At 41.7% G+C, this 13,160-nt stretch overlaps 1 protein-coding gene across 5 annotated transcripts in view; it reads right to left on the reverse strand.

Annotated features, from left to right (window-relative positions):
* Positions 1-13,160, reverse strand: part of numbl (NUMB like endocytic adaptor protein) — a 77,888-nt gene that overhangs the window by 8,741 nt on the left and 55,987 nt on the right. For all 5 annotated transcript variants that reach the window (XM_017435366.2, XM_017435365.3, XM_037980076.1 and 2 more), the window contains exons 3-6: positions 11,148-11,222; positions 6,752-6,826; positions 1,390-1,530; positions 25-232 (exon numbers count right to left, since the gene is read on the reverse strand). In XM_017435366.2, coding sequence (XP_017290855.1) covers positions 25-232; positions 1,390-1,530; positions 6,752-6,826; positions 11,148-11,222 — 499 coding nt within the window. The remainder of the gene's footprint in view (positions 1-24; positions 233-1,389; positions 1,531-6,751; positions 6,827-11,147; positions 11,223-13,160) is intronic.

Here is a 13,160-nt window from a genome sequence, read left to right on the forward strand (position 1 = left end):
CTCAGATGTGAACAGCTCTCCTACCTTTCTTCTTATCCTGCAGCTTCTCGTCTCGCTCGCTGCTGCTGCCCTGCTGGCTGGAGGACGAGTTGATGCGGAAGGAGCCCTCACGCACAAATGAGGTGCGACTGGCATCAAACGAAGCCGTCACGCCACACTCCTTCTCCCTGCGCTGCTTCCTCTCCAGGCAGGCGGCAAAGGCACAGCCAACTGCGTGGCTCAGCCTCTCCCCCTGGTCCACAAACAAAAACATCACTTTTAATTTCCTGCAACAGCCCAAGAGCTGTAAAGCCCAACGAGTTCTTTGGACAGTGTTATCATTCAAGGATCGTTTCAACTACCACTGACAGTGGTTATCAAACTGTTGGGTCCAACTTTCAGGGGGGCACTGAGTCATTACTCCTATTTATTTTAATTTCTGGGCCTAGGAATTTCAAGCGGAACTAAAGTTTAGATGATACGCTGGTTTCAACATTGTTTACTCAGTGTGTCCAATGGTGTACGTGGACGGAAAAAAGTCTGCATCAAATTAAAGATGAGATGGAAGATAACCTTTCTGTTGGAATTACAATGAATGGAAAAGGATAAAAAAAAAGACCAGCTTGTGTGTCTGAAAACTCTGAGTTGACTGTATGAAGTTTAATGAAAGGTCTGACAGCCACTGCTTTCTGTTAGGTGAAAGATGGTAATTTATTACAAACAAACATGATCTGATTATTGATTGCTTTAATTAATTAGGATTAGGATGTAAATCTCTCATGTAGTCAAGCCTAAACGTGACTACACACAACTTTAAAAGCAACCAAGTTCCTGCAATGTTCTCCTCCAAATCTCACGTGTGTACCTGTTCAGAGTCGGCCATGACAGCCACAGGACTTACAGCTGAACATGTAGAGATGTGGAAAGTGTGTCGAGGAAACAGAGGCAGACAGAGATGGGCAGATAACCCCACAGACTCCTGGTTAATCCCCTTTTCTAATCCCACAGATTTGTGCTCTATTCTCTTCCGTCCACATTATTAATCCAACCCTCAGATTAAGCTCATGTAACCAAGAAGCACTATTTAAACCAGACTGAATCATAGCTTTACTTTTTTACTTTGTAACAAGTTTTTATTGCTTCTGTTATTACTATTATACATTTAGTATTAACATAACTTGACTTTATACTGCTTGTATTGTGACAGCCCATAGATTTCAACTGAGGTTTGAAACTATCTAGCTCAACTGCAGTTATACTTAATACTTAATCTTTTTTTCATCTATAATACATGTTTTTATTACTATTTTATAACTCTGACACTAATAACTAATAACTGAGTACTTACTGCAATGCAACCAACACCATATAAAACAAACAAAAGAAGCAAAAATGTCAAAAAACACTCACAGAGTCTTTCAGAGCCATGAAGCAGTGGCACATCCAACGTCGGGTGGTTCCATCTCTGCAGATATAGGAGAAGGCCTTGTCGTAGTTACGGTCAGGAGCGCAGAATGAAACCTTCTCTATGGTCTGGTCCACAATGAGGTCCTGAGAGAGGCAGGCACAGGAAACAAGACAGGACAAGACAAGAAACAAGCAGAAACTAATCAGGTGGGATTACATTAGATCAAAGAAAAACCAGAAACGTAAAAGAAAAGAGTCACTAAAACTGCATTCGATTTAACAAGGAGCAAATTAGCTCAAAGACTGATTCACAATGCACTTACAGACATAAAAGTTAAGTATCGAGATGAGATGGTGGAAATTAAATATATACTGCACATGTTGAAAGGTCATATGTGCCTGTACTGTATAGTGATAACAATATCAGATCAAATGGATAACATAGTTATCAGTAAAGGGACACTGCAGTAGGGTGTGGCTCCCCCTCAGGTCAGGATACAAGCAGCAGTTTGGTGAGTCATGCAGTCATTGTATCCTCGCCTGCAGCAAGTCAGTCCACAGCTGTTGTAGCTGTCCTTAAAGATCAATTCAGAGTAGACATCCAAGCTGATTCCATACATGTTCGACTGAGGAAAGATTAAGGGACCTGGCTGACAAGAGGAGGACTCATTCTGCTGCTGCAGACTGTAGACAAATGTTGTCTTGTTAAAAGACTGTACTGGGGTCCAGTCTTAGGTGGGGTAAGACGTGGATGCTGGAGGACACTAACAAAGCAATGTGCCATCAGGGTCCCCCAAAGAGGTGACCTGAAGTCCTGCTCTATGGCTCCTCTCACCACAGTGCCAGGAGTAACGTTGGTGCGTCTCTCTACAGAACTGACAAGATCTGTCTTCTCCCCTCAGCATTGCTACACACTCACATGATGATCATCTATAAAAATACAGAACCAAGCGTAACCTCTGAAAACAATTCGACTCCACTTGGCATCAATCCACTCTTTTCAGTTATGGCAGCACTCCAAACACAGCGGCCTGTGCTCTGGTGTTAACAGCACTATATGCAAAGTAGGAGGTAGTGTATTGTAGTCTGATACAATGCTGGATGACATGGGGTGTTGTAAAGAGTCCAATACTTGTGTCCAGATGGCTGGCACAGATGCCATGGGCTTCTGTAAGACTTTGTGCACAATACAAGAACCCTTCATTGGTTTGGTCTGTTCTGGGCAACTGGAACCACACACGTGGGCGCCCTTACGTACCCATTGGCTTAAATAAGACCAGTGGCGTCCGTGCACCCCACATGATACAACCAAACCAAAAGGCATCCTCTGCACTCACTATTTTGACTGACTGTTGGACATTCCAGCAACTGCCTGATAACACAATCAGTCCACTCCTTATGCCACCACTCCTGCTCTCTGGTAACAGGTTTGGATGCGCCAGCTCCTTGCGAATCAAATCATTTACCTACTGCTCACTGGTCCAAACAGATGGTTGAAATCAAACCACTTCTTATGGGTGCTTAATGTTTTGGGGTTTTTTGTCAGTGAGTGTATTTGGCATGCTGCTCATTTAATCCCAAAACCCATAGCCACAACCAGCCTCACCCCCACCACCGTCCTACCTTCTCTCCCTCCAACATATTTTCAAATCCACTTATGACAGAAAAGACACTAACTACCAGCTAATGACACCGACCCTCTTTTAATCTCTGGGATGTCTCTCCGCTGCTGAGCCTTCCTACTATAAAAGGGTTATTCAGCTGGCCTCAGTGTCTCCAGTCCCTATAGATGAAACCAAGCGGGGCCCCGGTCTTTCTCTGTGTACATTAAGGGGGCCCCCGGCTCACCGCTTTTGACTCGCACTCAAAAACAGAAAGAGAAGGAAAACATGAGGCGAGAGGGAGAAGAAAGGCGACGGGGTTCACACACTCATCCGCACACTTCCTTCCTCTCTTTCAGCGCTGGAGAGAACAAAAAGAGGGGAGGATGAAGAGAGAGGAAGAGGCAGAGAAGGAGGACGGGAAAGGAAGAGAAAGGATGGAGGGATGTGAGGAGGATGAGAAGGAAAACTAAGTCTATTCAATAAGGGCCAATTAGTGAATCAAAGGGGATGCTGGTACCAAGGTGAAAGGCTGAGCAGAGACCACTGTGTGAGTCTGGGTTTTCGTACTTGCTGCTGTAAACACATAAAGCTGTAGTAGGTTGTTTTCTATGCATTAACATTCTGTATGTAGTTGGAGTGTGCGCGTCAGTCTCCATTTTTGTCTCAGCAAAAGGAAGAAAACAGCACTGCGGTACACTTTGTGACTCGGGCTGTCATCAACACAGAAACATCTCTCTGCTTTGAGCACAAACAAGCTGCTGAATTGGACAAAAAAAAAGAGTTCCCATTTCGTTCCGTGGATGGTGTACGGAGAAAATCCTGCAAAGCTGTTGTAATCCATATGCATAAATCAACCACTGCCTCACAGTTACAGAGAATGGGAATGGCTCTGAATAAGGGCCGTGTGGGTTTTAATAAGAGCACTCTGAATGATTCATAGATGGCTGAAGAAAGATGATGAAGAGGCTCTAAGAAAAAAAAGGAGGGCATTAATAAGGGTCATAATTGCTGGATGTCTAGAAATATTTGAATTTCTTACATCCACATTCATTAGAAAAAAAATTATTAGGTGTTTTTTTTTTTTTTTTTATGTATTCACCATGCAAACAGATTAGCCTCCATTCAGTCCGTCTGGTTATCTTACAAATGCAGAATCAGTTTTCATTTCCTCTCCTGCGAACAATGCGTAATTGTTAAACATCTCACCGGCCTGTTGCTTTATCTGTATGATTATTACTGATGAGCCAAGGCTGAAAAGTTCATTTATTGTGACAATAAACAAACAAATGTGCATCTGAAACCTATGCTGCAACAGGAGTGAAAGCGAATCAAAACAATGAGCTGAAAGACAATAAATCTATATTTTGGTGGGAGCTCATTACTGTGAGTAACACATTTCATGAATGCCATAATCTCCAGGGTATTGGTTTGTGTAAAGTATATATTACATCAGCTTTAACCTTGGTATGCTTCATACTAAGGTTGCTGTTCCTAGTTCATGCGACAGATGTCACGTTTTGTGTCTTTATTCCTTCATCTTACATATGCACATCTGCCTTGAATTTTGGTTTGTTGAGATCTGTGGCTGTAAGAAAATACCATCACAACATGACATCTTCATGTAGGTGAACCTTTAGCAAACACAATGTGATCTCCAGGAACGCCAAGTTGTCACAGATTTATTGGTCAGGTTAAAATAATTCTGCTGCATGAACAAGGCAACTTTGAAATGTCACACTTAATAACTCATATATGACTTAATAATGAAAGCTATGTAGCAGTAACCCAACAATAATCTCATGTTACACTACACAAATGCTCTTTTGGCACTGCCACAATGTTGTGGTGTACTTGTTGTGCTTTTATGTGTAATAGGCACTGACACTGATCGCCTTTCTTAGGGTAGTATCTCACTGAGCTGCGGCTGTTGCAAAGTAGTTTGCGGATAGCATTTGAGAGGGAGTTTCCAAAATGTCTTGAAATGTTCAAGGGGGTTCTCAGTTTCTTCGAGTGAGGCGTAGAGTATATTTGCAGAAAAGGCAAACTAGTTGCAGAGTTTTTACAGACATCTAAACTGTCTCAAATCAGTCTCAATTTAGTTTCCGTAATTATAGAGCGCTAGAGCGGCATTCTGACACCTTTTTTGACAGAAAATATACAGAGGCTACAGTCCCAAATGTCCGGGTCTGACTGGTCCAAATCTGCCCATTTTAATTTGAAAAGTGTACTCCAGTAGATTAAATCATAAACGCAGGGGCAGCTGCAAAAATTGAATAATCTGGGTGGAGGTGGGCAACAAAATAATGTACATGGCCTAAAATACTGTTTTACAAGTTGTAAACACAAAAAGTGGCTACGATTTGCAAATCACCAAATGCGGCCGCATGGCACACTGTTCGCAAACACCCAGGATTCAGGGAGACTGCTTTAGAAAATGTTCCCATTTTCATCCAGCTTTATCACAATTTTCAGTCACCAGCTCATCTCCAACAGTTGCAACCAGTGAGATATGCCCTCAGTCTCGTTAAAACTGCGTACCAGTGGTGACTTCCTTTGTTTTGGGGCTATATACTGCGTAAATAAGATTTTGTTCACAACGCCTTGGAGTTGCTGTTGTATACATGTTACGTTGCGGGAGTACATGTAGTCCCGTGAGTGTACCATTTACATACTGTGTCCTGTTACATATTATGTGCTATAAAAAGTGTAAAACCAACATTTTCTGCTTGGCATTTATTTCACAAACATGGACCTGGAGAAAGGTTCATTTGCAAGTTGCTATTGTGGACTTTCCTTTGATACAAGGAGAACAGAATGAAATATCTCAGAGCAGGGCAACAAAGAGCACCAGTCAAAAGAAGACCCAGAGAATGGTGGGTAAGACCATGGCTAGGTACTGACAGAAAGCTGAACATTACCACAGGCTCATGGAAGAACTGAGACAAGAAGAAGCTGTAAGTTTCCCACCGTTCGACCAACACTACAGGAACACATCTTGAACGTTAAATGTCCCAGGACTTGACTTTTTTTTACCAAATACAAAACAGTGTGGCAGAACCATTAAAATGATTAAGAACCAGAGTTTTTGCTTAACACACATTTGACCACAACACAGAGGTTCACATGCAACCATGTTTAAAAGCCTCTGGAGAACACTGACGATAACATGGCAAGAGACAGATCAGGTTTACGCGATTATAAAGGTAAAAGGAGAAGGGCGATTAGATCAAAAGGGAAAAAAGGAGCGGGATTAGGGAGTTGGAAAAGTGAGGTCATGTGAGTGGTGTCGAAACAAAAAAGGCCATTTTCTTTAGGCTTTGTGTCTCTCTGCTGTTTTTTATTCTGCTCAGCCGTCAATAGAGCCACAGCTTTCTGCACTCACTGGAGGAGGCCTCCCATGTTGCCAGACACCCCGAAGTGAAAGTGTGTGTCTGTGTTTACTTGATCTTCTTTGCCCCACTAAGCAACTTTAGCAAACATTCCTGACTTTCTCTCTCTCTCACACACACACACACACACAGACACACACTGATAATATCAGACATTTTTATCTTCTTATGACCAATTAACCTTTACTTTACTGAACATCTGTCTGAAGCTGCAGGTGAAATATCTCTGTGTGAGTGTGTGTGTGTTCTACAGAAGACAAATTTGTCCTTTTTCTCCTCGTTATCAAGTGAGCAATAGGGTACATAAAACAGGAAGAGAGAAGAAAATAAAACAAGGAGTCATAGGTAAGACATAAAAATCTATTTTCTTACCTTGGTTTTGTCATCTACAACCCTGAGTCCATCAGCTGAAACCCACAACACTGCTTTTACTGTCTTTTTGCCACTCTGCAAAGTAAAAAGAGGTGAGAGGAAATCATTTAGAGCTTCAAATGAAGGTTTCAAAGTTACATGGTAATGTACTTTAGTAGACCTATTTCAGACATCTGCATTTTTCTAACAAATATTGACAACAGTGAGCAGCAAAACCTCCAGAAACTGTGGCTGCGGGACAATTTAATATTGCTAAAATGGACCAATTAAAAAAAAAAAGTGAGGTTTTGAAGTGCACCTCAGCGTTGGTGATCTAAACAAGAACATCCAAATCTTATCCAACCATAACGGTTCGATTCAGACGTGGAAACAGGCGATACAATGAGAAAAAGAGGGAAAATTTAATGTGACCACAGGGTGCACCTGTTCCACAGGAGCTTTCTTTTACCATGATATAACTAGTTACAGCTAAATGTATTAGAAAAATTAATATTTGAACATACAGGATAAGAACTATAGGAATCAATAAAAAGAAGCACCTGAAAACAATTATCTAAGGTGTGCTTTTAGTTTTAAACAAAGGCAATGTCCCATTGGTTTACACGGAGGAGGCAGGACTTCAAACTTTACTGGAACCAATCAACAGAGAAGCTGGTCCCGTTCTGAGGTCTGCCTATGTTTACAGTCTTTGGCACTACGGTGGTGCAGTGGTTAGAGCTGTCGCTTCCCAGTGAGAAGGCCTTTCTGGCTGGAGTTTGCATGTTCTCTCCTGTGCACACGTGGGTTTACTTTGGGTACTCCAGTTTCCTCCCACAGACCAAAGACATGCATGTTAGGTTCACTGGTAACTCTAAATTGTCCCCAGGTGTGAATGAGAGCGTGAATGGTTGTTTGTCTTGTGTGTCTCTATGTGTCCCTGTTATGGACACTGATGGAGATAGACACCAGCTGATGATTTTCTCGAAACAACTGTAGGTTGTTTTTATTTTCCTTTGATGCTATTTACAGTTTTCTCTCAGTTGTTAACCATTTCAGCACACGATCAAAGGTTAATGGAGATAGAATAGGAATGAAGAGAGACAGAAGAAGGTAAAACTGTCATGGTTTTGGTGTTTTGTTTGATGGTTTTTCTGGTTCTTGTTCTGCTGTGTTTGTCTTTTGGATTTGTGTTCATGTCTTGTCACTTTCACCTCCCCAGTAACTTGCCACGCCTCCTTCTCTCATTCCTTGCTGTTCTGTTACTTTCCAGTTTCTCATGCCACACCCACGTTACCATGACTACTTAATCACTGCCATCATTCTCACCTGTTTGTAATCACTCACCTGTGCCCATTTTTCTCCTGATCCTCAGCCTTTATATACCGGTCTTTGCTCTTCATTCCCTACTGGGTCATTCCATTTTTGCTGTGTTTTCCACTTTGTCTATGGTAGTCACGTTTGGTTATGCCTTGCTTTGTTTCTTGTTTTTGGATTTTGGATTTTTGTTATTATTAGTTTTGCTGCCTCGTCAGCCCATTGTTTTGGTTATTTTTTATTCTAATAAATTAGTATTTGGGTTTTAAGATGAGTCTGCGTCTTGGGTTCGCCTCTGTCTCCACGCCTTATGACAAAAACGGCAGAAACAGCTCCGATATTGTTTTGGTTTCTAGGACACAAAGTGATAGTGGGCACGCACAAAACAGGCTGCTACGTTCTGTATCTCCTCTCCAAATAGATCCAACAAAAAAGGAGGTTTTTAAAGGGTTTTTTCACCCAAAACTCTGTGTGTGTTTGGATACCAGGTGCAAAAAAATATCCAAAGTAGTGTGGACGAGACCTTTTAGAGTCCAATCTTCACCGAATGCAAGTGGAGCCTCTGCTGCTCCTACTTGTGGTTGCAAATAACCACAGAATTGTATATTAAAAACTGTAATACAAACTTGAGGCCGGTGTAAAGGTTTAGAAAATAGCAATTGCCTGAACCGCTTTAAAAACTTTGAGATTTAAGCTATTATTACAGTTAAAAATATAACAACACTGCTCATTCTTACAGCCGCTTTTGGTTCAATCACAGCTACAGCAAAAGGTAGTTAACTTGTTGCCTTTGTTTTCTGGTTTCTGTAAAAAGAAGTCTATCATATGAGGACTGTAGCTGGTGTTATTCAAACAAGTATTGTAGAGGTGCGATCAATACGCCTTTATACGAGGAAACGTGTGAAAAACACTTTCACTGCTGATGCAAAACAGGATTAAATCCTTAAAGCAGGTGAGGTACGATCCGAGAGGATGTAGAAGTGAAAACTGTCATGCACCAGGCAGCCTTTATAACACTCTCACCAGGGGCCACCCTAAAAATACACATGCTAAAGAAGCATGAAGTCTATGCGAGTGTGAACACGGGGGGTGTAGGATCGCAGATGTGAGTCTGCATAAGAGTTTGCGTGAAAGAGAGAAACAGAAAGCCGGAGCAAAGCAGCAAATGGCTTCGTAACAAACAATGAAGAGATAAGGAGCCTGAACAGTTTGCATAAACAGTTTGAAAAAGAAGAGAAATGAGGCGAAGCATGTGAGAGAAACGCAGAGCTGGAGCTGGGAATGGAAAGAAAAGAACAACAACAACAAGAAAAAAGGCCAACCGGGAGAAGAAAAACAGGTACACGGATATAACTGAGGCAAGCATTAATGTGTGAAACATTTCTCATGTGTGTTAAATTCACTCGACTGAGCTTTCTCAGATGTGACGTTTGTTATGTGGTAGGGATGCAGAATGAATGTTTGCTTCTAAAGAAAAAAAAAAAAGTAGAGAACAGAGCGAGGTTGGTGGACCGAGAATGTTCAGCAAATAATCCAATAATACCCAACAAATTTACAGAGTATTTTAGCTTGACATGTCCTTCTCTGTAAAACATAACGCTCCTTTCATCTAGGATAGTGAACTCAGAATGACCGAACACTGAAAACAGAACATGAACTCTGGATATATGGGTTTTGAACAGAGTGACTCAAACTCCTGTTGTCTGCACTGTGCAGCCGCTCTGCATTTATTACCGTCTAACACTTGCTGTTCTGTGTCACTTCGTTCACACGCTCCCTGTCCGAGTCCAGCTTCCCAGGGGAGGGGCTGAAGTGAATGTGTTTCACTGTGTTTAGATACATGTGTAGCTGTCATAGAGTTCCCTCTATGTTGTTTTTTCCATTGCAACACGAGACAGAAAGAGGGCTCATGGAGTAAACAGGTAAACAAATATGGATAAAGGCCCACCGGGGAGAGTGAAAGCACTTAAGTCAGTATCTCACTGTTGATTATTAGTTGGGGGAATGAGAGTCTCAATAATGTCTCAAAACGTTTCTTTGGTTTGTCAATTTCCTCACGAGTCGCAGAAGCTCGCAGGCCTCGTCGCTTGAATTTTCGGCAGCAAATTTTGTCGCAAAACAGTAGCGGAGTTGTCGCTCAAAGCCATCTCATTTTAGTTTTTGGAATTCCAGAGCACTGTATTTTAACACCTGCACTGGGCTCTTCTTATTACAAAATGTAGAATAATTACTTTAAAAAATTGCCTATCATTATTCCAAGAGTGTACTTCTGTGAATTAAATTGTAATTGTGGGTTGGTTATCAAGATGGGTACAATAATGTACACGGCCTAGAGTGCAGTTTTGTAATCCCTCGATTTTCAAATGCACAATTTGCTGCTTGATTGGTCACAGCCACTCAGAATTCAGTGAATTCAGAATCCTTTTCCTGCAACTTAGAGTCACTAACTCACCTCCAACAGCTGCAGACCAGAGACGCCACCAAGGGGGGGAGGCAGTGGTCACCCCTATGGCTCCCTCTGGCCATACAGTTTTTTTTTCTTCTTTTTCTTATTTAAAAATTAAGATAAAAACAATCAAACCTAAAAACTAGTCACCCTGAATAAGGACAGCAGGTCCAATGTGAACAGAATAAAACACTACGGTGCAGAAATCCAATGTCCTGATAACAGAATGCAGTTGTGAGCGTTATATGTTGGGTATTTTTTGGAAACAGAAAATTTTAAAAAAGAGGAAGACAAATTTGTTTTGGTTTGCGAGAGTTTTCAGTTCGACAAGAAACCCTGTGGTGCTTTGGTCTCACAAGATCTCGTGGCACGAGCCCAATGGAGACAAAGTAGAAGAGAGAGCAATCTGTGGAAAGTAACGGACGAGGGTGTGTGTTTCTGTGGCCCATACGCTGGTGGATGAGTTTGGTGCATCTAGGTGGTGTCTAATCAGGTCCTGTGAAGTCGGTTAAGTCCTCTGAGGGGATTCTGCAGCTGCTTTTGCACAACAAAATGGAGCTCCAGCAGAAAACGGGTGAGAGGGTGTGTGTGTGTGTGTGTGTGTGTGTGTGTGTGTGTGTGTGTGTGTGTGTGTGTGTGTGGTGGGAGCATACTTACAACTTTCAGCTTTTTCACTGCCTCCTCACATACATGCATCCCTCTGGACTCCTCCACCTCTACCAAGCCCAGATACTGCAACAAAACGAGAGCAGAGGTATTGATAGCCAAACCCAAGCAGATTATATCGTTTTTCAATTTTTCTTTCTTTTTTTTTTTGTTTACCGAACCTCTTCATCAAAGCAAAGCCCGAGCTGCGCTATATGTCAGAACAAAACAAGGTGTTTCAGTAAGTGTGAAGGAGCTGGCAGACCGGTAGCGAACATGCACTCATACTGGATTTACGGCTGTATGTTGGTGCTGATAATGAGAGCAGGGTGAGAGGATGTTCGGAGACATTTATAGCCTCACATCCTCTTTTGTTGTGTCTCCAGCGTTCTGCTCTGTGGTGCACGCGGCGCCCATGGGGACACAATTAAAGTTCTCATAGCTCTGCTGGAGCCAGAAGCCAAGCGAAGAAGACTTTCAGGAGCCTCCATTCTAAATTAAAGTATGGGCTGTAAGGAATACAGACAAAATAGACAAAATTATTTTAAAAAGTACTCATTTTCAACTGAGTCATTCCTAGAAGCACAAGATAACTCAATTAGGAGACAAAATGGGGAAAGAGTTACCACCAACCAACAAACGTGAAATACTGTATCTGTCCGGTTCGTGTGATAATATGCAGGGAAGATTTTGGAAATAAGATGTGAAAACTGATGAAATTCAATGTTTGGGCTATGATAACAGGCAACATGGCATATAGAGGGTTACTACAAAAATGGTTGAAAGACTTTTCCTTTCTTCATTTTTCTTAAACTCGTGCAGCATAAAATATTTATGCAACATTTTCAAGGTTAGCACCAACGAGTTGTGTCTAGTCTCTGACCATATGTAAAATTTAGTTTCAAACTCGTCTTCTGTTCCTCAGTGATGCCTTTTTAGCCGGAAGAGGAAAATCTGAGCTATTTTGAGTAAATGTACAAATGTATAAAGATAAATATGTGGTAAATGTCAAATATTTGTCTGTTGATGGTTTGGAAAAGAGAATAATCAATTGAATAGTTTAAACAATTTGAAAAGGGGTTTTGTAGAAACTTTATGAGCAGTTAATATCTTACCTGGTGTAGGTAAGTGTATAAAGTGCTATCTATCTATCTATCTATCTATCTATCTATCTATCTATCTATCGTTTAATAAACGTTTGTACTGCCATCAGTCTCACGTTACACAGTTATATATTTAGAATTCTGTGGTTAGTTGCTAGAGTAAATAGCACCAGCAGCTAGCTGTAGCACCTTTGGTGCAACCTGCGAGTCACTTCTGACAGGGATTTTTAAAAGTTTTCGCTAAAATAACCATGTATAATGAAGCTGACAAAAGTGGAAAGATTTACATAAACAACTATAATTTTTTGGAAAACAGTGTTAGGGGCAGCTGTGGAGCAGTGGTAGGGCAGCCGTAAAGTCACAGGTTGAATTCCCTGCCGTACTCATATGTTGCGGCGTTCTTGAGCAAGGCACCTAACTGCTCTCTGGGCGATTAGACAGCTGCCTACAGCTCCACTTGAGTGTATCTCACATGTGTGACAGGTCAACTGCAGACAACATGTTTTGTCATTGTATGACTACATACAGTAATGACAACATAGAGCACTTTCTAAGACCATGATAATCCCCTTTGGTCTAGGCCTGGGGTAGGCAACCCTGGTCCTCGAGGGCCACTATCCTGCATGTTTTCCTTGTTTCCCTGCTCCGACACACCTGATTCAGTGGTTAAATCACCTCTTCATGTTCTGCAGAAGCCTGTTAATCACCCATTGATTCAAATCAGGTGTGTTGGAGCAGAGAAACAAGTAAAACATGCAGGATGGTGGCCCTCAAGGACCAGGGTTGGCCACCCCTGGTCTAGGCTGTGTTCAGTCTAGCTGTCAGTGCTGTCAGAATTAAACTCTATTTCTACAAATGGAAATTCAAACTGAGGTCTAAGACAAGTAAGATATTACTGTTCATACCCTTTTTCACAGAACCC

This window comes from Kryptolebias marmoratus, linkage group LG2 (genome assembly GCF_001649575.2).
Source record: "Kryptolebias marmoratus isolate JLee-2015 linkage group LG2, ASM164957v2, whole genome shotgun sequence".
In the NCBI taxonomy this organism is placed as follows: Eukaryota; Metazoa; Chordata; class Actinopteri; order Cyprinodontiformes; family Rivulidae; genus Kryptolebias; species Kryptolebias marmoratus.